General features: G+C 43.7%; 1 protein-coding gene across 1 annotated transcript in view; it reads right to left on the bottom strand.

Annotated features, from left to right (window-relative positions):
- Positions 1 to 8,654: 8,654 nt before the first annotated feature.
- PIGN (phosphatidylinositol glycan anchor biosynthesis class N) overlaps positions 8,655 to 23,448 on the bottom strand; it is a 103,233-nt gene continuing 88,439 nt past the window's right edge. Inside the window, exons 27-29 of the mRNA XM_050891291.1 lie at positions 21,279 to 21,321; positions 19,478 to 19,530; positions 8,655 to 9,030 (exon numbers count right to left, since the gene is read on the bottom strand). Of these exons, the coding sequence (XP_050747248.1) occupies positions 8,907 to 9,030; positions 19,478 to 19,530; positions 21,279 to 21,321 (220 nt within the window). The 3' untranslated portion in view covers positions 8,655 to 8,906. The remainder of the gene's footprint in view (positions 9,031 to 19,477; positions 19,531 to 21,278; positions 21,322 to 23,448) is intronic.

Genomic DNA, 23,448 nt, shown 5'->3' on the forward strand with positions numbered 1-23,448 from the left:
CCAAATAGTCTCCTTTAGAAGGGATAAAAGGAGAAAGCAGTGGACTTCGCTTGTAGTTCTAGTTTGCTAAATTTCACTCAGGCACATGAAAACATTCCTGCATTGTTACATGGAGTCCAAAACCAACTTCATCAGAATGACCCTGATTTGGACCTTCAACTTTTGCTTAACACTTGTGGCTCAGAGCAGCTTTTTCCACCTCCAGCTTCAGGAACTTCCAAATACACTGTAAGAAAGTGGCTTGTGATGAAGCAAAGTTACCAACAGGATTCCTGGTGGGTAGCATGAGGCCAGTGCAAGATGAATGCTGGAGAAGAGTTTCTAGTTACTGGAAAACAAAAACACTGTTTGTTGGGAGGTTGGGGGTTTTGGCTTTTTTTGGCCTAATTCCATTTCCAATTAAGCCATTTAGTGAAAGCAATATTCGGCCAAAGCAGAATGAGATTTTCATGGAACAACAATAAAATATTTAATATGTTTATGTTCCCAAAAATTAAAAACAAAACAAACCAGAACAAAACGCACAGAACAAAACGTTGTTCTGAAATGGGCAGACTAGATGAGTCTTTTGCTGGAATATCTCTCTTTTTGCCCTAAGTCTGAGAAATGCTAGGCAACTGACAACTCCCTCTTCATCAACAGGAGCTGGGGATGCTCCATCGGTGACAAGCTCTGATCTGTTTTACTGTCGTACTTACTGCTGCCATCCTGATTTAAGCAATATACAAGAAAGTTTTTCCCTTTTATAAGCTCTCTTAGCCAGACTCTGGTCCTCCAGGTCACTTAGGCACATGTTTAACTGAAGTGCACGAGCAGTTTCTTGAACTTAAGAGAGGACCTGACACTGCCCCACCGCAGTCAGCAGAGCCAGGTTGTTTGAAGTTAAGCACCTGCTTAAGTGCTCTGCTGGATTTTTGCCCAAACTGTCAATCTTTTATAGTTAATCATTTATCACCCTGCTTATGTGCTGGTAGTTGTGCTTCAGTGTGCAAATATGTAAATTGCTTTCATAAAGCTCCGCACACCAAGCACAAATAATGCTTTCTCAGCCCTTTACAGGAGTTCTCCAGTCCTGTGACATCTCAGATAGATGGACACTTAGAACTGGCAAGAAAGTTACTTCTCTGTTAATTAAACAGAATCATTACTGTGTTCCTCTTCTTAATAGTGAGGTGCATTCACAGACTTGCAAAATAAACAAATAAATAACGCCATTTAGCTCTAACCTGACAAGTATCACGCATTTTGCCTTTAGGAGCGTGTACATCGATCCATCTTACACACACCGCCACTCCCAGACTGAGAAAGGGAGCAAGCTGTCAAATGCATGATAAGCATATTTGCATAACTGTGGCAAAGATTAAGTTAAACAACTGCCTACAACGAGGGTATTTGCAATGTATCACAAGGTAATTCTCCCAAACACAAGTGACCATTTCAATTTTTCTTTCCCTCACTGAGGTTAATTGCTGCGAACTACACGGGAATGTCACCTCCACTTACCTGTGCCCTGTTGCTTTGTATTCAGAAAGCTCACAGCTCCCGTGATTTTTCACAAAGAATTAAAATGGCCACGAGGAGAGAAAATATAGTTACTGCCATTCAGTTCCAATATATTGTATTGGAATGATAGGTGGCAATGGTACCTCACTGAAATAGAGCCTTAAAATACAATTAGTTGCAGTTCTGTAGATTGCAGAGCCAGTTATTCTGTGCTCCTGCCCATGGGGCCTTCCATGCATCCACTAATGAAAATGCTGCTTTTCCCCAAATGTCAGGTACTTTTGCAAGAAATGAGTACCAGGAAGAGAAAATGATGGAGTCTGTTCCCTTGCTCTGTAGAGCAATTTTTGTAAAAATTTATTTTTACAGTCAAGCAAACTGCCTGAAAAAAAAATGCAGTCAGCCACTTTTTCTAAGAGGAAGTTTGAACACTTCTCAGATTGAGTCATATTAAAATGAATTAATGCCGACAGCTGGTCTCCCAATCATTAATTGAAAAAAAACAAACCCCAAGCTTTAAGTATCATTAAAAAAAAAAAATCCTAAACAAACAAACAAAAGCAGCAAACCAAGCGAACACGCTCCCCCATGATAGACCGGTTGCCATCATGACCTACCGAACAGGACAAAACTCGTCCCCTGAACCGTCCTGGGCTTGCGCGCTAACTCTGCAAACACTCCCAAGCTTCTGCTGCAGAGCCAGGCTGCCAGGTCGGGTCCTGGGCCACCTAGGACACAGGTGGAGGAGCAAAGGTAGGAGGGATCCTCGAGGGGAACTGCCGAAAGCCACGCTCGGGGAAAAAAATCTTAGGCAGGATTCACTGCAGGATTGTTTTGGGATTGGCAGGGAGATAAAGCCCCAGGAAATGGAGGAGCTTGGGACAACGTTTCGGAAGGCTTGTGTTCGATTCATGTCCCGGATGAAGATTTGGCTGTCATCCCAAGTACTAGGAGGTTTTCCTTCACTATGTAATTCTTTAAAAATGACACGCACGTTTCATTTCTACTTTTGGCCGTAAATACCAGTCAATTGCCAAGTTACATTAAAGCAAGTAAGTCTGTAGCATTTTAAAGCAAATATAATGTGTTAATGTAGGTTAGAAGAGATGCAGAAAGATACCGCTTGTATGAAAAAATGCACGGCGGTGAAACGGATATTTTCCTTTCACAGTAGGTCAGATATAACAAGTTTCCTACTCAAAGCCCATGATGGAAAATATCCACCCATTTCTGGAGATCGAGTGAGATGGAGACACAAACATCCGAGCAGCTAAATATAGCTCTGGATAGCAGTGCTTTGTACGGTAAGTTCTAGTGTCTCTTAACTTAATATGGAAATTGATACAAAAATAAAATAACAGTATTTTCAGAGCCCGTCTCTGCTTGTGTGCTCACCGGGACTCACACCACCAAATTCAGCCCCTGTTGAAATTGATCTGCAGTTTTTGTCTTGTACTGTCTCACATGCCAAGAAGGCAGAATAATGAAGTCCAGCACAAAAGGCCACGTCTATTGAGATATATAAAGGTTACTCCACAGAAAGTCAATACGAGAACTGCACTCAGAATGCCTCGTCCTTTAGCATTCCTGCAAGAGCAATAAGCTAAGTTTAATTAGAGGAGTTTAGGTCTTGGTCAGAGATTTCCCCAACCCTAAATGCCAGTGGTTCAATTTTGCGACGTTTGTTACTGGACACATGCCCTTTGGATCAGCTTGCGGTTGCTGAAGCTTGGGGTCGGGCTTGGGCAGGTACTGCTGGAGCAATGCTGCAAATCCCCCGAGGAGGAAGAGGAGGCGGTGAGAACAGCGAAGAGCCTTGTTAGTGACACATGGCTTTCTCATACTTCTCCTCCCATCTTGCTGCGAGGCAAAAATGTTGGACCTGGGTGTGATTGCACTTGCAGTGATTTAAATTTAAATTCCCCAGGCCTGACTCTGCACTATCCTGTCCCTTGCTCAGCCACTGGCCCAAGCACACGGCGTGCAGGACTTGGCAGCCTGTACACTGGATCACAGGACAATTCAGGTCAGAAAGGACCTCCCAGCAGCGGAGGTGACACCTCGAGAAGCAGGGCTGCAGGTGGCAAGAAACTCAGAGCAGAAGCGGGCTCCATCACTGGTTGTTTCCCATTGCAAGCACATTCGGCTGGTGATCTTGGTGCGGTGCTTTCTCTCTGCCCCTCTCAGAGAATGCACTGGATGAAATCCAGCCATTAACAGCTTTGTCAGTGGTAGTGACCCAAATGAAAGGTAAACCTGTATGTCAGCTTCACCTTACGTAACATTAAAGGAAATAATAAAAAAAAAGGTATTTGCTCTTACAACTCACATGGAAAATAAAATGCAAACAAAATAAGGTGTGTTTTCTCTATTTCCACTTGATATTATCCACCTTCAAAGTTAGAAAGTTATGAAGCTTGCTGCCAAGCATCCGTCAATAAATAAACACATAAAGAAAATATTGACAAGCGTGATTTCAAAGGTCATGGGAAGAGGGGGAGTGCCATCCTTTCAGCCTTCTCCTTCCCCTTTTCAGTCCTCCTCAAATGCTAAAACGCTGTGCCCTGCCCCAGGGCGAGGAGGGAGCCCTTGCAGGAAGCAGCTGAATTCAGAGCCTCTTTAAGCCAATGAACTGGATTCAACTCTGCACATCCTTATTAACGTAACCAGTCCAGGAGACACTAGTTGAGGAGAGAGTTGTAAACAGTTTGGTGACCACCAGCTGCTGTGACGGTCAGTTCCAGCTCACCACAAGCCCTGTCTCACGAACGCCCAGGGCTGATCTGGGGCTGTCCCACACACGTGGCAGCAAGATAGGTTCCCAAACCTTCCCCAGCCATGGCAGCTCACAAAGCAGCTGCTCAAAGACAACACACAGGAGAAGAAAGTCAAAGTTTCTTGCCTTCAGGCTGGATGAAGCCATGTGATGATGGAGAAGGGGGCACCTGGAGCTGCCCCACCACTGTGATGCAGAGCACACCCTAGAGCAGGTACAAGAGAGAGATGTTCTCCCTTCCCCACCACAACTGTACCTCCCCAAAATATTCTCTCCAGCTGGGTCCTGCTCACAGCACCCCACATCTATCAGGATGCAGCAGCAAGCCTGGCACCCTCCATGCTCTCATCTTCTTTGCCAAAGGCATCTGAGAGAAGTACCCTCACCACCCCAAAGACGCAGGAAAAGGGACTGCAGGATTCATGCGGACAATTTTGAAAAGCAATGAGCATCTCACCCTTACAGATTAGCTGGGGTGGTAGGAGCTGAAATGACATTTGTATTGTGGCTTGGCCAAACCAGACACCGCCGTTCAAGGGCGACGCTAGAGAGCAAGGTTTGGGTAAGACCATGAATGTTCATTCATATCTTTGTTCTCATTCAAGAATGTGAAGGCCATAGCAGCCTTACAACCAACAGCCACAGCATGCATTGAAATTGCCAAAGCTTGTAAAATCTGATTTACTCTGTGAGGGGGAAGGGGAAGTCATTTAGTTTGAGTCATAAGAGGTCTTGATACAATCTGAGCTCCATCATCTCTGAAGAAACAGCTCACTCCCTGGACGGATATCAAAAGGCTGCTGTGTACAGCCTTGATAACACAATAGCAGAGAACAATTCCTAGCACTGAAGATTACAAGATCTTTATATCAGCTGCTCTTCAGTATAGCTTCTCTTGCATTACACCACCAGATGGGCACACCAGGTTTATGGTTAGCTCTTCAGGGGTCCATGCCTCTGAAAGCAAGAAGATATAAGCTTTGCAGAGGTTTTAAAACTACAAATATAGTTAAAAAAAAAAAATAACTGTGCAGCCCCAGGCATAAATAACAATGTCGATCTACCTGCCTTTCCCTGCCTGAGGTTTTCACTGTCTGGAGCCTCACCTGCTCTAGGAGTCAGAGAGTCTGCAACTCTGCTGCAGGTGAAAGAAGGCAGGCAGGAGGGCTCGGGGTAATTCTGCCTTCGTGCCCTTTGCAGAGAACACAGGGGCTGGGTGATACCTGCACTGGCCTGCAAGGCACTGCTGGGTCAGAGCCCCCCTTTCTGTGGCCCGAGCCCTGTCTGGGCCCCATGAAGAGGCACGATGCTCGGAGACCCACAAGTAGAGGAAAAGAAAGCTTAAACTCAGCTGAATACAAAATTTTATTCCCTACCTTAGCTCCTAAGGTTGAGGAGGACTTTTTATTGCTGATGACATCTGTTTCTGGAAAGGAGAGGAACACACATCCGTGGGAGGGAAGAGTCGACTTTGTCACACACTCCATGGGGCTGTGTAAAGTAGCTGAGTGGGAGAATTTTTGACACCTCCCTGTGCTGGAGTAAACCCAAAAGTGCAGGCCAAGACTTCGGCAAGAGCCTCCCCTGGGGAGACAGGGCAATAGCACAGCCAATCCTGCCTCTCCATGAGAGCTGCTCTCCAGCACTCCTGCGGCCTCGGCTAGAAACTGAATTCACAAATGGCACAGAGATGCAAGGGACCAGTGGGGGAAAGGGAAAGGTCAGCTAAGGTTGCTACCACTATGGCCCAACCAGAGCAAATGGCAAGCACGAACAGACCCCTGCAGAGCAGCACTGGGGAAAACCCAACGCGCGTGTTGCAAATGCTCCCCCGTTGCTCATCGTCTCCTTTCTGCTCTTACAAGAATGGATGTAAAAAACAAAACCTACTTTGTGGAAAGAGACACTATGGAAGCCATAAGCAGAAAGAATAATTGATGCAGGTTGTACTTTGGACAGCCATTTCCACTTGCCTGCGTACCAGAGTATATGGATTATTCCTACCGCCATAGATGAGCAGCACCAGATGCAGTGGGGTGAGATGCTGTTTTATTACCAGCCTCCTGTGGTAAGAAAAGACATCAGGCTTGAGCTCCTGTGCATTCTCCCGGGGAGCCTGCAGCACCAGACAGTATGTACCTCCAGTGTTTTCACTTAGTAGGTAGGACATCCACTTGGTCTTGTCACAGATAACAAGCAGTTTTGACATGCTTGCAGAAGATGTGCCTTCAGGGTGGCAGCCCTGTGGGTCCCACGTTCCTACTTTTTCAGTCAATTCCTTCACATCACACCAACGCCAGCTGTTCAGCTGCTCCCATCAGTGAATTTGCTCTACAAACAGTAGTTTTGCAAAGAAATCACTCCAGCAATGGAGGCTGGGATGCTCAATGCCCATAGCTGTGTATACTGAAATGACAGCGCTGTAGACAGAGGTCTCAAGACATCAGTTAGGTCACACAAAGCTGATGATACAGTACCCCGCAATGACACGGTACACTGTAGATAGTTGTAGACTGGGGCTGAGGTGGGGATAGCTCTCCATAGCAGAGACTTACTGGATCTAAAGATAACAAGTGTGGCAGATTCCCATGCCTACACATAGTTTTTGCTGAAGCAGCAACTTTCCACTTGCTCATGGTTGCTCCTTGCCTTGGCTGTATGGTACCACTACCAGCAGTGGGCGCATGCCCACCTTCCGGCATGCAACTCTACGGGTACAGTCGGTAACAAATGTGAAATATCTCCTGTGACTGAGGCTAGCTGTGGTAGCAACATGCCCAGTAAGACCACCGGACCACTACCTAGTGGAAAAATGGCTCCCTCTCCAGTGCTCAGACACTCTCAAGGGGCACCCCAAAGCTGCACGGATGACTGCAGGCCCGTGATATGATATTTTTCTAGCACTCAACAAGCAGATGGAGGTTTGTGACTGGTTTCTCCCAGCCAAACTTCCTGCAGAGGGATGACTAGTTTCCAGAGCGTTAAACAGACGTGTGACCACGGCCAAATGCCAGATGGCTGGAAAGAGTATTGGAGCAGCCCTCATGATGAATGTCTAGCCTCAGCTGCCAGCATCACGTACCATATGTATCAGCTCCCAGATAGGAAGGCCTGGCTGCAAGTTGCGACTGTGACACAGGGATATTACATAGCACAATTTTTAGTGATGCCATCATACAATGGGGCAGAAAGAAGAAATTTTTTTCTTTCACTCGCTTCCTTCACTGTGCAAAGGGATCTGCTTCAAAGGCCCTTTTATTGATGGTGTAGATGGAAAAAGCTGTTTCAAAGGCAGGACACCTGGCTCTGTGCAGGCCTCCTGCTGAGCAGGAGACACAATTTTTGCGTCAGGAGATAAAATTTTTGTGCAATTCTCGCAACAGATGACTTCATGGAATGATGAAGCATTGAGGTCTAGGTGGGCACTGTCGTATGTGGTACTTAATCAACTCTGGGCCATTGGTAGGGCAGCAGATTCTTGCTGTTAGAAGGGCTACAAAGTTACAAGTCCATCTCAGAGCCTCATGCAATGGATTTACAGTTACTGGGTCCCCAGAAGCACCCACAACAGCAGAGCCGCTAAGCACCCTGGCTTTTTGCTCTCACTTGTAATCAGCATACAACTAGGGGATTTGTGTCTGTGTTTGATTCATGGCGCAGCCATTACCCTGGCTGATGCTTGTAATCAGGAGCAGAACACAAGTGGAAAGGAAAACAAGGAAACAAAGGAAAAAAGCCTCCGTGTGGCATCACTCTATGCAAACCACCAACTCCAGCTGCAGTTTCGTGACCTCTTTATGCTGATCTAACTCTGGGCTGCCACTGAAACAATCAGCCCTAACCTTCTGGCCCGCCCCATCACGAGCTGGACAAGGGAATCTGTCTGAATGCTATTTTACAATTCTTTAATCAGGTTCCTTTTCATTTGGATCAATTACCTGAGCTGGCATACTGCTCAGCCCATGCAAGCACAGGAGGCAGCAGGCGAGCACGGTCAGCGGCAGCAATTTGCACCAAGGTTAGCTAAAAGCTGTTGTCTTACAGCAACAGCCTCACAGCGCACCAGTCTTAACCTGCCTCAACATATTCTCACATGCACATTGACACAGCTTGCAAAAAGCGTAGCCAGTTTCAGAGATATTCAAATGCGTATGCCACATCGGCTACACACAATCAGTGATCTGCCCAAACTGATTTCATTTATGCTTTAGTCTGCAAGATGCTTATGCGAGACATGAAATGAAGCTAGGACTTTGCAGACTCCTAATGAGAGTGAGCATGTGTGAGACAAACAGCTGGCAGACAAGTTATAACAACCAAAAAAAAACCCAAAAGATGGTTGCCTATTTCTTTTAAAAAGAATTTTGTTGCTGTTTTTATTTTCAAGCAATATGTACGCTTGGAGAATAAAGCTGAGGCTTCTTTAGCCCCATTGATGTCTAAATGGCAATCTCTAAACACAAATGTCAGTCATGTGACAGCATTTAATCTGTATCAGCAGAGCACTCGGATCCCTGGATGGGATTTTGGCACTCTAGTCCGTTAACTTATATTTACATTCCAGAGGTGGAGGTTGGTTCAGAGGAAGCCTGAGGATGGGAACAAGGCAGGAACATTTATCGCTTTATCATGTGGAATGGTGCTTAGTCCTTCTGGGAAGTTCAAGTCTCTGTGCAGTTAGCAGCTGGGCCAGTCCACTCATCAGCATCATAAACATGGTCAACGACATCACCAGCACATAGTGGCTAATGCTGCAAGGAGAAGCCAGATAAAAGAAGTGAGAGAAAAATGCAAATTTGCAGAGTAAAAAAACCCCTGACACAAACAACCCTCTGAATATTTTTTTTTCTTTTTAACTAGGCTTAATTATTAGTCTAGTATGTCATTTTATATATGCTGCTCCCAGAAGACAACTATTATAGCAGCACTATTGTGTAAAAACAAAAGTCTGTGACAAAATAAAATGGTGGGGACAATATAAAACACAGCCAAGCATATACCAAGTGAATAAGAGGTACTGGGTGTATTTTTCATTCAAGTGGGTAATTCAATGTATGTGACTGAAACCATTGCAAAACTTTCGTTTGCTGTGAACTGATAACGCAGAATCTAGGGAGAACTTGCCATCAGGTAGACATTGCTTTGTAGTAAGACAACTCAGACATTTATGTCAGCTGAAGTGCAATTCTCTAGAGAAAACAGTATTCCAGTCATGAGCAGCTTTAAGAAAAAAACCCCACTACTTTTTCACTCAACTTTTCTAAAAATTGCGGAATTCTCTGCTGTGGTAACACATGGTTTCAAAGAGATTAAACAAATGAGTTCAAGAGTGGCTAATAAACACAATATGAAGATGCAGCTTCTGCGTTAGGAAGTCCTTAAGTCACTAACAATTAAAAGGATAACAAGCAGAGAGCTTGTTCTCCACTTGCTCGAATTCTGGTACCTGATGTTCACTAGTGTTACAGATGGGCTATTTAGGGTCAGACTGAGATTTGACCTAGGATATTCAGCATCCTGTGTTCAATGTCTGAATCGAGCTGCTGTTCATGTAAACCACTAGCCATTAAGAAATCAGAATTTTTCCAAATCCAGTGACATTTCAGGCTAGAGTTGCAGATGAAACACTGCTGCACCTGTGTCCATCACGCATCCAGTGCAGCTGGTTGTTTTTTTTCCTGGGACTACTGAAGATACTGGCGTTCTGACATGAGAGGTAACCATACCTCCTGATGCACCCATACCCGCTATTTTAAAGCGGATGGCTCTTTAGGACAAGTAGGGTAACTTCAGACTCAATGAAGTCTGAGTTTAGTCACAAAAAAGGATTGCAAGGAGCACTTGCTGGTTTAATGACCTGGAATTTCTGCCAGAGGACTCATTCAGTTTGAGAATTTAGCCATGGAAGAGCAGTAAAGCTCATAATGCCGACACTATCAATCCTCACGACCCTGAGACTGATAACCTTGGTGCTAGCCTAGCGCAATTTAGCTCTGTGAAGTGGAGAAGCACCAGCTCTTAACAAAGCTGGGCCACTAACCAGCGTGAGAGAATAAAAGTAATCCAAAAAAGTTCACTAATGAGCAGGAGCTCTTCCACAGCCAGGATACCAGCAACCAAAGGAGCCGAGGTCTGACCAAAGTGGATGGAGAACACTGAAAGGGACTTGACTCATGCTATAAGATTTTTCTGTTTCAGTTGAGTCCGACTAAACCTTCTGTGCTGGTTTTGGCTGGGATAGAGTTAATTTTCTTCATGGTAGCTAGTATGGGGCTATGTTTTGGATTTGTGCTGGAAACAGTGTTGATAATACAGGGATGTTTTAGTTACTGCTGAGCAGTGCTGTTGTGGTTTAACCCCAGTCAGCAACTCAGCACCACGCAGCTGCTTCCCCCTCCCCCCTCCCAGTGGGGTGAGGAGGAGGAAAGGAAAAAAAAGTAAAACTTGTGGGTTGAGATAAGAACAGTTTAATAACTAAAGTAAAATATAATACTAACAATAGTGATAATGAAATATAATACTAATACTAGTAATGAAAAGGAATATAACAAAACAAGGAAGGGGGGGGGGGAAGGAAAAAAAAACCCAGTGATGCACAATGCAATTGCTCACCACCCGCTGACGGATGCCCAGTTAGTTCCCGAGCCGCGATCCATGCCTCCCAGCCAACTCCCCCCTGTTTATATACTGGGCATGATGTTCCATGGTATGGAATATCCCTTTGGCTGGTTCGGGTCAGCTGCCCCGGCTCTGCTCCCTCCCAGCTTCTTGCACACCTGCTTGCTGGCAGAGCACGGGAAGCGGAAAAGTCCTTCACTTAAGCTAAGTGCTACTTAGCAACAACTAAAACATCAGCATGTTATCAACATCATTCTCACACTAAATCCAAAACCCAGCACTGTACCAGCTGCTAAGAAAAGAGTTAACTCTGTCCCAGCTGAAACCAGGACAAGTGCTTACACAGAGTCAAGGCCTTTTCTGCTCCTCACCCCACCAGCGAGTGGGCTGGGGGTGCACAAGAAGTTGGGAGGGGACACAGCCGGGACAGCTGACCCCAACTGACCAAAGGGATATTCCATACCATACGATGTCATACTCAGCATATAAAGCTGGGGGAAGAAGAAGGAAGGGGGGAACATTCAGAGTGATGGCGTTCGTCTTCCCAAGTAACTGTTACACATGATGGAGCCCTGCTTTCCTGGAGATGGCTGAACACCTGCCTGCTGATGGGAAGTGGTGAATGAATTCCTTCTTTTGCTTTGCTTGCGTGCACGGCTTTTGCTTTACTGATTAAACTGTCTTTATCTCAACCCACGAGTTTTCTCACTTTTACTCTTCTGATTGTCTCGCCCATCCCACTGGGGGAAGTGAGTGAGCGGCTGTGTGATGCTTAGTTGCTGGCTGGGGTTAAACCACGACACCTTCTCACAAATACCTTGCTCAAAATACATAGTTTTAAGAAATCAACTACAAAAATCCACTAGCATAAATGGGCTCAGACCTCAACAAGCATAACTGTCCTGGTTTCGGCTGGGATAGAGTTAACTCTCTTCTTAGTAGCTGGTACAGTGCTGGGTTTTGGATTTAGTGTGAGAATGATGTTGATAACACTCTGATGTTTTAGTTGTTGCTAAGTAGCGCTTATCTTAAGCCAAGGATTTTTTTCAGTTTCCCATGCTCTGCCAGCAAGCAGGTGTACAAGAAGCTGGGAGGGAGCATAGCTGGGGCAGCTGACCCGAACTAGCCAAAGGGGTATTCCATACCATGGAACATCATGCCCAGTATATAAACAGGTGGGAGCTGGCCGGGAGGGGCAGATCACTGCTCAGGCATCAGTCAGCAGGTGGTGAGCAATTGCATTGTGCATCACCGGTTTTTTTTTCTTTTTTTCCTCCTCCTTTTTTTTTTTTGTTATATTCCTTTTCATTACTATTATTATTATATTTCATCATTATTATTGTTAGTATTATGTTTTACTTTAGTTATTAAACTGTTCTTATCTCAACCCCCGAGTTTTACCTTCTTTCCCGATTCTCCTCCCCGTCCCACTGGGAGTGGGGAGGAGTGAGGGAGTGCCTGTGTGGTACTTAGCTGCTGACTGGGGTTAAATCATGACAATAATCCACCCCAACAGCCTGCAGCTTGCACCTGTGTAAACTCCTACCTGTACGCAGCACAACTGAAAATATTCACTAATGTGAATAACTCAAGGTTTAAAATATCAGACAGGAACCATCTTTCCTATGTGCCTTTCCTATAAGCGTCTCCCCCCTCCAGCTTTAGTTAAGCAGAGCAGTATGCCTATGAGAGCCATACTCCTGCCCTGTTTCCGTGGGGAAGGTGTAAGAAGACACAGCGAGAGCATGAAGTCAGGCACAAAGCCTGCTTTCACCTTGGGATGTGCACTTCGGACTTCGTAGTTCACAGCACATTTACAATAACAAAGATAACACAACTCCCTCAAGAGCTGCCCTTGGAAGTCCACCCAGGTGTGTTACAGGTTCGGTTTCAGTTCTCCATGGGAAAGGACATGTTGCCAACTGAAAGTCAAACCCTTGTTGCAGTTATCTTCATGGCGTAATGTGCCCTTGGGGACTGTACAAGCACCACAGGTATAGAAGTTTGCGTGGCTCTTAAGGGAACAGCCACTCTGGTAAATAGCTGGATGGCTTTATGTCTCATGCATTACTGGTAACACCTCAGCTTTCCTTCTCATCTGGCATGAGAATTGTCGTTTTTCATGTAAGTAGCAACACTACTTTCCTTCTAGCTTTCAAAGAAAGCTTGAATGAGAAATCCGAAAATCAGAAGTGAAATGAAGACCCTGCCTTTATTCCTACAGACACCCTGAGACAGTCACCAGAGGATTGGCGACTTCCTGCCATCAGCATGGTCCTTACACAGGCATCTGAGTTCCTGTCTGCCCCAAAAGGAGCTTTTCCAGATGTGGGTGCTAATCAATGATTTTGGGGGGCACAGAGAGGGGCTTTCTCAAAGGAAAATGTCTCCACAAACTGTTTAGCTACCTGTCAGTTGAGGGACTGGGTCCTCCGTACTTTTGTAAAGAAGAGTGCTGCACACACTTCTCCTTTGCTATACGGCAAAAGGCTGAATAATTATGCTCTTTTATTAAAATATCAGATATTCAGAGTAAAGAAATATATATATATATAATGCCATAAAGCACAATTAAAACAGTTTCAGTCTACTTGTCACATAACTACAAACAGCCAGCATCTCTGGGGCTATCAGCAACTGGTACTGCAGTACCTACAGGCAGCTCTGCTTGGTAAATTAGTTCTCAGGCTGGGATAATGCTGTAATTAAACAAACAAACAAAGCAAGACTCTTCCAGGTATATGCCACAACAGCAGTGGCAAAATCTTGATCCCTATACAACTCAGAACTGCACCCTTGACTGGATCTGTAGTTACAGTAAAGCAGGTAATTCTCAAAACAAGCTTCCTCCATCAGAAGTCAAACCTGAGCTAGTAAAAGGAGCGAGATCCTAGGCTCCAGGCAAGTTAGATCCATGTGGAGGAAGAAGAGACATTAAACAGGTACAAGAGAATAGCATAGTGGGGCAATGCTTATAAAGGATGAGATGGGCAGGGACAGGTAATGGTAGAGAAGAGGTATCTGGTGTAGGGGATCACAGATGATCTAAGGTAAGGCAGCACTGTTCAATGGAAAGGTGAGTGCCTTATGTATGGATCAAGGTCAACAGGCAAACCTGGTGCTAGGAAAATATTTTTATCAGGGAGGAAGACATCTGTTTTGGTGGCAAGGAACCGAAAGGAGAACATATGAGATACCACCATCTCCTGGCTTTATTTGTGATAGTGTACATCGGTGAGAAGTACTAATCAAAGACAAGAAAAAAATGAGGGAGGGTGGCAGGGGGAATCAATCTTGCTCCAAAATGTGGCTTTCTCCCAAGACAGGCTAATTCCTAAGATGGCAGACCCGATTAGAAGCTGGGAAGACAGGAAGATGGAGTAAGTTACCATAGCAATTAAAAAACTAGAAATAAAACAAGTAAAACAAAAACAACTCATGCAAGGACTTGGAAGAGCACTCTCCAGAAAAGTCCGAGGACCTTATTTCTACATGACATGCTACTTTGAACTGTGGGATTGTTCCCAAGTACACACTGAGACCCCAGATTTAGACTGTGAATTTTAAGTCTCCTGCATTTCCAGCCAGGATCCCACACCCTCTCTCCTCTGTTTCACACAAAACAAATCACAAAGCACATCACTCCTAGCTCCTGTTTTAAAAATTGTTGGTAAACACTGTTTTCCTCCTAGTTACAAAACCTTTGTTTTAATAGTCAGGCCTAGAAGCCCCAGCATCCCAAATCTGAAATTGATTCTGTTATCCTAAAACCTAAAAAACAGTCTCCTGTGCTTTATCTATGTCCCCTGAACTTTGAAACTGCAGAAGAACAGTTAAGATTGTATCTCTTTATCTTCCAGCAACTGCTATAAAAAGAGGAAGGGAGTAGTACAGTATGTGTCTGTATAAAACTATATAACACCGTCATATAAAGAAGCTTTATCTTGACTATCTGAATATACAGCTATTTACAAATTGCATATCCTGTATAGATATAGTAGGCTTTAAAGGCTATATCTCTCTATCTATAGAGATCTCTAGATAGAGATAGATAAACATACCTTTTAAGCCATAAAGAAATTATTTTAGTGACAAGCCAAAAAGCTAGCTATTCCATTTGTCTGTTATTCAAAAATAAAACAATCTGTCGGAACAAACTTCTCATGATCACGTACTACACACTGATACATCAAAAATACTAGGAAAACTGCATTATCATTTTTATGAAATGTAATGGTGTGTTCTTCTAGGGCATATGATGCAATTTAGGGTGATGTCAAGATACATAGGTAGAGGGCAAGGTTAGCAGACCTCAGAAGCTTGCGTAAGCCACTGCTATGAGTTCTGCATTCACTGCAAGATTATTATCGTGTTATTGTATCAAAACAATGAAAAGCACTCTCTGAAAAACAAGTTCACACTGATTTTGGCATGACCATTAAGCAAAGAGGCTTTAAAACTTTCTAAGAAGCCATAAATATTTATGGTAATTGATAATTTACTGAGAGGAAGGAATCAATGGTGCGTTGATAATTTGCTGAATGTGGTAATATAGGACTGTATGTTGGATCTGTTGTTGCTCAGCATTTCATTAATGATCTGGAAGAGTGGGAAAAGTAGAAATCTCTTTACATTCAAAGACAATACTTAAGCGGCACGGTGAATTCAACCGGGAGAATAAAGACATCACATTGTTAAGGCAGATATGAGGCACAGTAAAATGACATGTAATGTGGCTAAGGCATGGTAGAATGAGATGTAAAAGCCAGGAGTTAGGGGTGAAATATGAAAAAAAGGAAATGTCAGTTCAGTAAACAAACCCTACTTCCAAACAATGAGAGATCCACTAGGAAACAAAACATAACCATAAAAAAGCAGTGAAGGTCGTCTTTTTATCGCAAAGGATTTAAAACCAGCTCTTGCACATGAAACTTCTGAGCACTGGTATTGGAAAACCCAGGTATTGCCTAATGAGAGTTTCCTACTGAACTTGCACATTCTTAGTAAGAGAGAGGACATACAAAAGTTTTGAAGTGTGGTAATTAGAAAATCCATAGAAAGCTATCACCACAAAAAAGAACGAGTACAGAAATATACATCAGAAGCTTTGCAAGTGTGGCACATATACCACAGGACTCTGACAGACTTTAGAGGAATGAATCTTCACTGGGCAATTAAATTGCTGCTTTTCCACCTGTGATTTCAATGATGTGGTGTATTGGGTTTGCGTGGCAAGGTTTTGGTAGTGGGGGGGCTACAGGAGTTGCTTCTGTGAGAAGCTGCTAGAAGCTTCCCCTATGTTCGATAGAGCCAGTGCCAGCCAGCTCCAAGATGGACTCGCTGCTGGCCAAGGCCGAGCCCATCAGCAATGGTGGTGGCGCCTCTGGGATAGCATATTTAAGAAGGGGGAGGGGGAAAGTTACAGGGCAGCAGCAATTGCAGCCGGAGAGAGAATGAGAATCTGTGAGAGAAACAACTCTGCAGACACCAAGGCCAGTGAAGAAGGAGGGGGAGGAGGTGCTCCAGGTGCCAGAGCAGAGATTCCCCTGCAGCCCATGGGGAAGACCACGGTGAGGCAGGCTGACCCCTGCAGCCCATGGAGGTCCATGGTGGAGCAGATATCCACCTGCAGCCTGTGGAGGACCCCACGCCAGAGCAGGTGGATGTGCCCAAAGGAGGCTATGACCCCGTGGGAAGCCTGCGCTGGAGCAGGCTCCTGGCAGGACCTGTGGACCCGTGGAGAGAGGAGCCCACGCTGGAGCAGGTTTGCTGGCAGGACTTGTGACCCCATGGGGGACCCACGCTGGAGCAGTCTGTTCCTGAAGGACTGCACCCCGTGGAAGGGACCCACGCTGGAGCAGTTTGTGAAGAACTGCAGCCTGTGGGAAGGACTCACATTGGAGAAGTTTGTGGAGGACTGTCTCCCGTGGGAGGGACCCCACGCTGGAGCAGGGGAAGAGTGTGAGGAGTCCTCCCCCTGAGGAGGAAGGAGCGGCACAGACAACGTGTGATGAACTGACCAAACCATTCCCCGTCCCCCTGCACCGCTGGAGGGGGAGCTAGAAAATCTGGGAGCAAAGTTAAGCCGGGAAGAAGGGAGGGGTGGGGGGAAGGTGTTTTTAAGATTTGGTTTTATTTCTCATTATCCTACTCTGATTTGACTAGTAATAAATGAAATTATTTTTTTCCCCAAGTCGAGTGTGTTTTGCCTGTGACGGTAATTGCTGAGTGATCTCCCTGTCCTTATCTCGACCCATGAGCGTTTCACTATATTTTCTCTCCCCTGTCCAGCTGAGGAGGGGAGTGACAGAGTGGCTTTGGTGGGCACCTGGTGTCCAGCCAGGGTCAACCACCACATTGGTAACTAGTAATATAAACTGAACCCTGTAATTGCGTGTGCGCGCACACACACACACTTCCTATCAGTGCCACAAAAAAAAAAAAAAGGAAAGAAAAAAAAAAGATGAGAGCAGCTGTCCCTAAGGGTGCTCCTATTCTTTGTTCCATGAAATCCTACACAGGTTTTGTTGAGATACAAACAGTTGGAAAAAAAAAAAAGAACCGTCATTTCCTTAACTGACTCAGCCTTCTCAGGAAAATTTTGGCAATACCTAAAATGTCAACTGAGATGGGATATTTTCAGACCTTGCTGTCAAAGCAACAACAGACAACACTGCAATGGGAATGCCACAGAGCTGTCACTGCAGTTGCAACAGGAGGACAGGAAAAAGCCACGTTAGTATCTGTCTCCCGCTGGTTTTGGGAATCGCCCAAAACCCCATGAAGCTCATCTTCCCTTTCAGGAATAAACAACAAAAAAAAAAAAACCTCTTCTGCTGTTGCCTGCTAATTTTGCCAAGCTTGAGCATCACACATTAGAAATCTGCTCAGAGGATAAGGTTCAGGCACCAAAATATTGCTCATGCTAGGTAAAAGAAGGACCACTTCAGCTCTGTGCCTATGGCTTCACCTCTTTTCTTATGCAACCTAGTCATTTTTATCTTATGTGCATATACACACATACATATAAAACGTATATAAAGAGACTACAATAACACAACATAGGTGACAAAGTCAAGCACTCAAAAGTGAAGTAATGACAAATTTAAGGCTGCCTGAGCATTGTGCATTACCACGTTAAAAATTAATCACAAATTACTCTTTTGAAAGGACTTTTTCAGTGCTTTCTTCAGTGCTCAAAACACAGACATGGAGAGGCAGAATTACAGTTGTGCATAATGAGCTCCCCTAAACTCTCTGGGATAAGGCAAACTTCCAGCTGAAATAGATCCAACAATCTATAACCCTTGTAAATCTCTATGCTATGAAGACCATATATCAGAGAGAAAGTTTATGGGTACTTATAACAATTTGTATTTTTGCTTGCTAACTCCCAATTAGAAAGCTTCTTCCCCAGCAGAACAGAGCTTTTCTGAGGTCTTTAATGTCCTTATTAATCTGCATAGGAATTCAAACCAAAGGATGAGGCCATCTGATTTACCATAAACTGACCATAGCAAGGAAGTGTGATGTTAAAGCATCATTTCCACTACTTGATCTAACTGTATCTCCTCCCATTAGGAACCTTCAAGAGGTAGCTAGAAGCAGGAATTTGAACCTCCAAAGAAAACAGGCAGGATATGTGTGCGCATGCGTGTGTGTACATGCATGCATGCACTGGAGGGAACATTGGGGCTCAGCAAAGCACAGAGTAAATGTAGACTAGACTAAACAGAATATTAACAATGGGTCACTATTCAACTTCTGTTTAAATAACAGTGTCAAGTGACCAGATTGGCTGGATTATTAACAACACATTCCCTACTAAGTTTATTACAGCATAATATCTATTTCCACAACTCAGGGAAGGTAAATCTGAAATGTGTATTCCTTGTATTTGTTATTTCTGGACTATTCACAAATGAGACTGCACAGTTGAAAACCTACCCCATGATGTATGCTGTGGAGGCTAGTACATAATGCAAAACAAATTCTCTCATTTTAGCTGTGATTTCTATGTTTAAATGCTACAGATTTACTCTTCCCCAATTAAGGGGAGGATAAACGCATGGGTCTGGATAGCCACCAACATACTTGCACAAGGTTCATTAATTCACAGGGGATTGTATATGGAGGCTTAACTAGATTGAAGACAATTAACAATTTTGAGAAATTGTTATTTTAACAGTAATTATAACTAATTAAAATGCAAAACAGTAATTAAAATATTTTTTGTGTAATTACTGTTCTTTAGAAATCAAACAAATCCTAACTGTATTTCTTGCCATGCTAGATTCATTACTTACTCCACATAGCTCTGGCACAGATTTTAAGACACAACTTTTAGCTTGGGATATATATACATCTATACATGTGTGCACACATGCGTGCACATGCGTTTTAAGTACAGTGAACATCACTAAAGCGTTTGATTAAGGAGAGTAATTGAAAAAAATTACAAGAGTTCTGAGTAGATAAACAACCTCTGTTTATCTCTTTATGAGTTCTGAGTAGACAACAACATAGGATATTAACCTATGAGCCTTTTAAAAATGCAACGGAGGCAAAAAAATACTGTACCTTGTTCCAATATCCAGCCAGCTTCCATAATCTTTAACCAAAAAGAAAAAATGCTAGGAAATAAAGCAACTTTGATTAGTACATCAACATTGCACAATTTGAAACACAAAATTAAAAACCATGTTTTCAGGCTGCTTACTCCAAGTTTCTAATTCTTCAAGTAGAACAAGGGCAAGACCTTTCCAGGAATGCTTGTTTGGACCAAAGTAAAGAATAGTCTAAGAGCCAGAAACAGATTTAACATGGTATCAGATTTAACATGGTATCAAACACAAACAGCTAAAGATGGACTAAGTTCTGTCAAGCTGGACCTCCAAGAAACAGAAGATTACCAGCAGAGAACTTTTTCAATAAGAAAAGCCAAGCCACCTTATTGTTTGAAATAACGGGATCCCAAACAATGCCTAGTGCCAAAGAGAAGGCTGCATATTGTTCTCATGGAATTCTGTCACAAATTTCTTCAGACAACTCTGGCAGTTCCCAACCTGTAAAATGGGAATACTGTTGGGAGAAGACAGCACTTGTCCATTAGTGAATCTCCCAAGTTCTAGTTGGTGGCCACATTGATTCAAAACCACAAACCAGTTCTCTTTATTTTTTTTTTCCTGCCAACTTTCTCATTTCTTGATATACACACAGCTCCTGCATATCAAACCTCTTCAGTAATATTTTGTTTTGTACACCAAGTACGTGTTTGATAATTGTTTTAAAATGGTTAAACCAAAATAGGAGAATACGTGAGATACAAGACCTGGATATACTGGGGCTTGCTACACACCAGTACATGCCTGTACTCTTCTTTTGGTCTAGTTAGACTGATTTTATTAGTGAAATGCTATGAGTGTGGTTTATTGGTATTTTAATCCTTTTCCTGTGGAAGTTATCAAAAATCAGATTAGTCACACAGATTTATTTGAAACTACCTAAAACTATACCTTCTCCATTTCTCACTCTACGGACAAATTACTCATTATTTGGTTTTTTTACTCACTGTTTTTCCTATCAGGTGAGATCCACAGATCACACTGTACAAGGAAATCACACCAGGAATGCTTACTCCAAAGGGATGAAACTAAACCAGCATGTACAAAGTGAGAACATCAGCTCTACCTGCTGCTTTGAAAAGGTTTCTGTTTACCTTGTGATACCCAGTGGCACTGCTTGCTGGGTTGAAGACAGTTTGAGCGGGCAACGAAAACGTACTTTTAATCTGTAAAAATTACGTTGGGGTATTGTTCAGCTTTGGGTTGTTTTAGCTAGCCTGCTTTGCGGGCGCAAGCTTTCTGAAGATAGCATTTCCTAACAGCTTATTACAAAGGGCACAAAGTGTCTTTTTGGATGTTGCTGATCTCCTGGATTCTGACAACTCTAACAGAGCTGGTGGGTAATGCATTTCTCCTTTTCCTCTCTTTTTCAAGGGAAGGCGGGGTGAGTAAAAGGTTCAAAATTCCTGAAAAATTAACTAAACCCTCCACACAGCTAAAACTGATATTCTTATTTAAATTCTTCCTAGGAATTTGATTGGAAAGCACATGAAAAACTCAGAATGATAACTTATTACTTCATTTTTGTCTCTTATTATTATGAGAATATTGCTTCTTCAGAAGCATTAATTACATGAAATTCAAAGAGCGGTGATTGGAGGAGTTTTATCTCTAAATTATGCTAGGATTCAATCCAATTCACTGTCCTAGTTAGAAAAACTTTGAAGTCTGAAACAAATTCAGATCTCTCTAGATGGAATTAGGAGAACCCTCTGCTTCTTGATCTTATTTGAAGAGAACGTGAAACAACAACTTACCAAAGCCATAATGTCTGAAATCACAAGAACAATGAGGAAAAGGCTGCAAAGAAAAAAAAACAAACAACCCAGACCATCAACCTTTATTTATGGCCACAGATGTTACAAAGCTTATTAAAACCCCTATAAAGAAATTAAAATAAGATATGATTTATTGCACTTGCCTTTCAATCACTCAGATACATTTCAATGTATTACAGAACAGTTAAAATATATGACTAGGACATCTGGCATTTGTAATCCCACCCTGCTTGAAAAAGACGTTTCACATTAACAGAGTTTCAATTTTGCAACAGAGAAACCTAACAGAGTCATTTTTTGGAGAACAAGAGCATCTTACAAACAGCGTCTGCCCATTCCTGATGCAGGGAGCTCATGTGCCAGTTAGGCCAAATAAAGCTGATTTAGAAGCTTCAAGATGGACTCAAGAGTGAGCAAAGCTGTTTGGTGTAGGCAGACAGATACCTGAGCTGATCAGTCCTATCCTGACAACCACCCTGCTGGACAGGAGGCTGCTCAAGGAGGTGCTCGCCCCCCTTCCAGATCTCTGGGTGCCCGTAAGCTGCTCTGGGAACGCCCAACATTTTCGTGACGTGCTCCCAAACCCATGGGCCTCTCTGTCAGGTGGCAGGTTACTTCTGGACAGTAGGCTGTGGCCAGTAAAAGGAAGCAGACGGGAGTACGTAGAGCTATTTTTTCCCCCATTAACCTAATCTTCTTTTCATTAAACTATGTAAAACCTAAATTACATGAAAGCAATTGGTATAACTGGTTAAAACTAGTTTCTAAGTTAATGGCACTGAAGCAATGTTGCAAACAGCTGACCCATTAACAGAAAAGTCTTTAACTAGAGTACAGGTAAGTTATCAGTACTACCATCATAAATCCATGAAGCTTTTTTTGGGAAGATGTCCTGCTGCAGCATTGCACGAGCATGTACTGGGGGGACACCCATACCAATGTCTCCTGATAAGGAAGCTTCTGATATTGCCTACATCAGCTATGCTTCATTAGTAAATAAGAATGCAACAAACCAACTGTATCTCAGATGCCCTGAAAGGCTTCTCTCCACTTACCTATGGCTCAGATAGGATGTTGCAATCTTGTAGTGCCCAGGAGGCACTCAACTAGAGGGCTGTTTTCACAGGGAAGCTCCAAGAACATATTCTGACAGAACATTCCCCACAAACAGCAAAAAAAAAAAAAAAAAAAAAAAATCTTTAATCTGTAACAGGGAGTTTAGGAGCAATTTGTCCAAATCACAAAAATCTACTTTTTGCCCTTCTGAACTGCAGGAAGCCTTTCACAACAGAAGGACAACACTAATTTCAGGGCATGTTTATACACTGCAAAGACAAGGTTGTCCCCTGTGATGGCTTAATTTAATCTCTCCAGGGATCCTGGGCATGTCTTGTGGTTTCTGCCTTGTTCCCAAGCTGACGCTGTGGCGGTATCACTGCTATTGTTACCTGAGCACAGCTAAATGAAGCCGGCACAAATACCAGCCGGAGTTACAATCACAGCCTCATAAAGCGGCACAGATGTACTCATGTCCCCTGGTTTAAGAAGCTAATACTGTTTCCGTACTCATGTCCCCTGGTTTAAGAAGCTAATACTGTTTCCCCTCTCACACACTCAGATGTACATTCCACAAAAGCCTGCAATACCACCAGCGCTGCCAAGGCAAGCATTCACAAGTTAGGAAATGCTGACCTTTATGATGCCCGAGCCCTAGAAATGGAAATTGCTAGCTGGTCTTCTGAGCAACCCCAATTCCTCAACGCAGCCCTGCTCTTGTATAAGCCTTAGTGTGGAGGACGAATACCCTTCCTTGGGGGTCCAGGGACAGCCCAAGCGCACTGCACACACAGCTAAGGCAGAGAAGGTAAAAGGGATGGTGACCCTTGTGCCGCCCCTCCAACAAGAAGTCAGATTTTGGGCTGCCCTGTCCCTCATTAGTATTGGGTGGTGGTATATAAGGAGACAACAGGCAGGGCACGGGCAGGATGAAAACAAACAGAAAGGCAGAGGGCATCACACTGAGCAAGGGCAGCTTCCTCCTGCTCAGCTGAGCAATATGCAGGGGACAGTCCCAGCAGTCCCCCTGCCACTGACAACAAGATTTTTGGTCAACCCCGCACAATATCCCATGGCGACAAACTCAAAATCA

The sequence above is a fragment of the Gymnogyps californianus genome, chromosome 2 (genome assembly GCF_018139145.2).
Source record: "Gymnogyps californianus isolate 813 chromosome 2, ASM1813914v2, whole genome shotgun sequence".
In the NCBI taxonomy this organism is placed as follows: domain Eukaryota; kingdom Metazoa; phylum Chordata; class Aves; order Accipitriformes; family Cathartidae; genus Gymnogyps; species Gymnogyps californianus.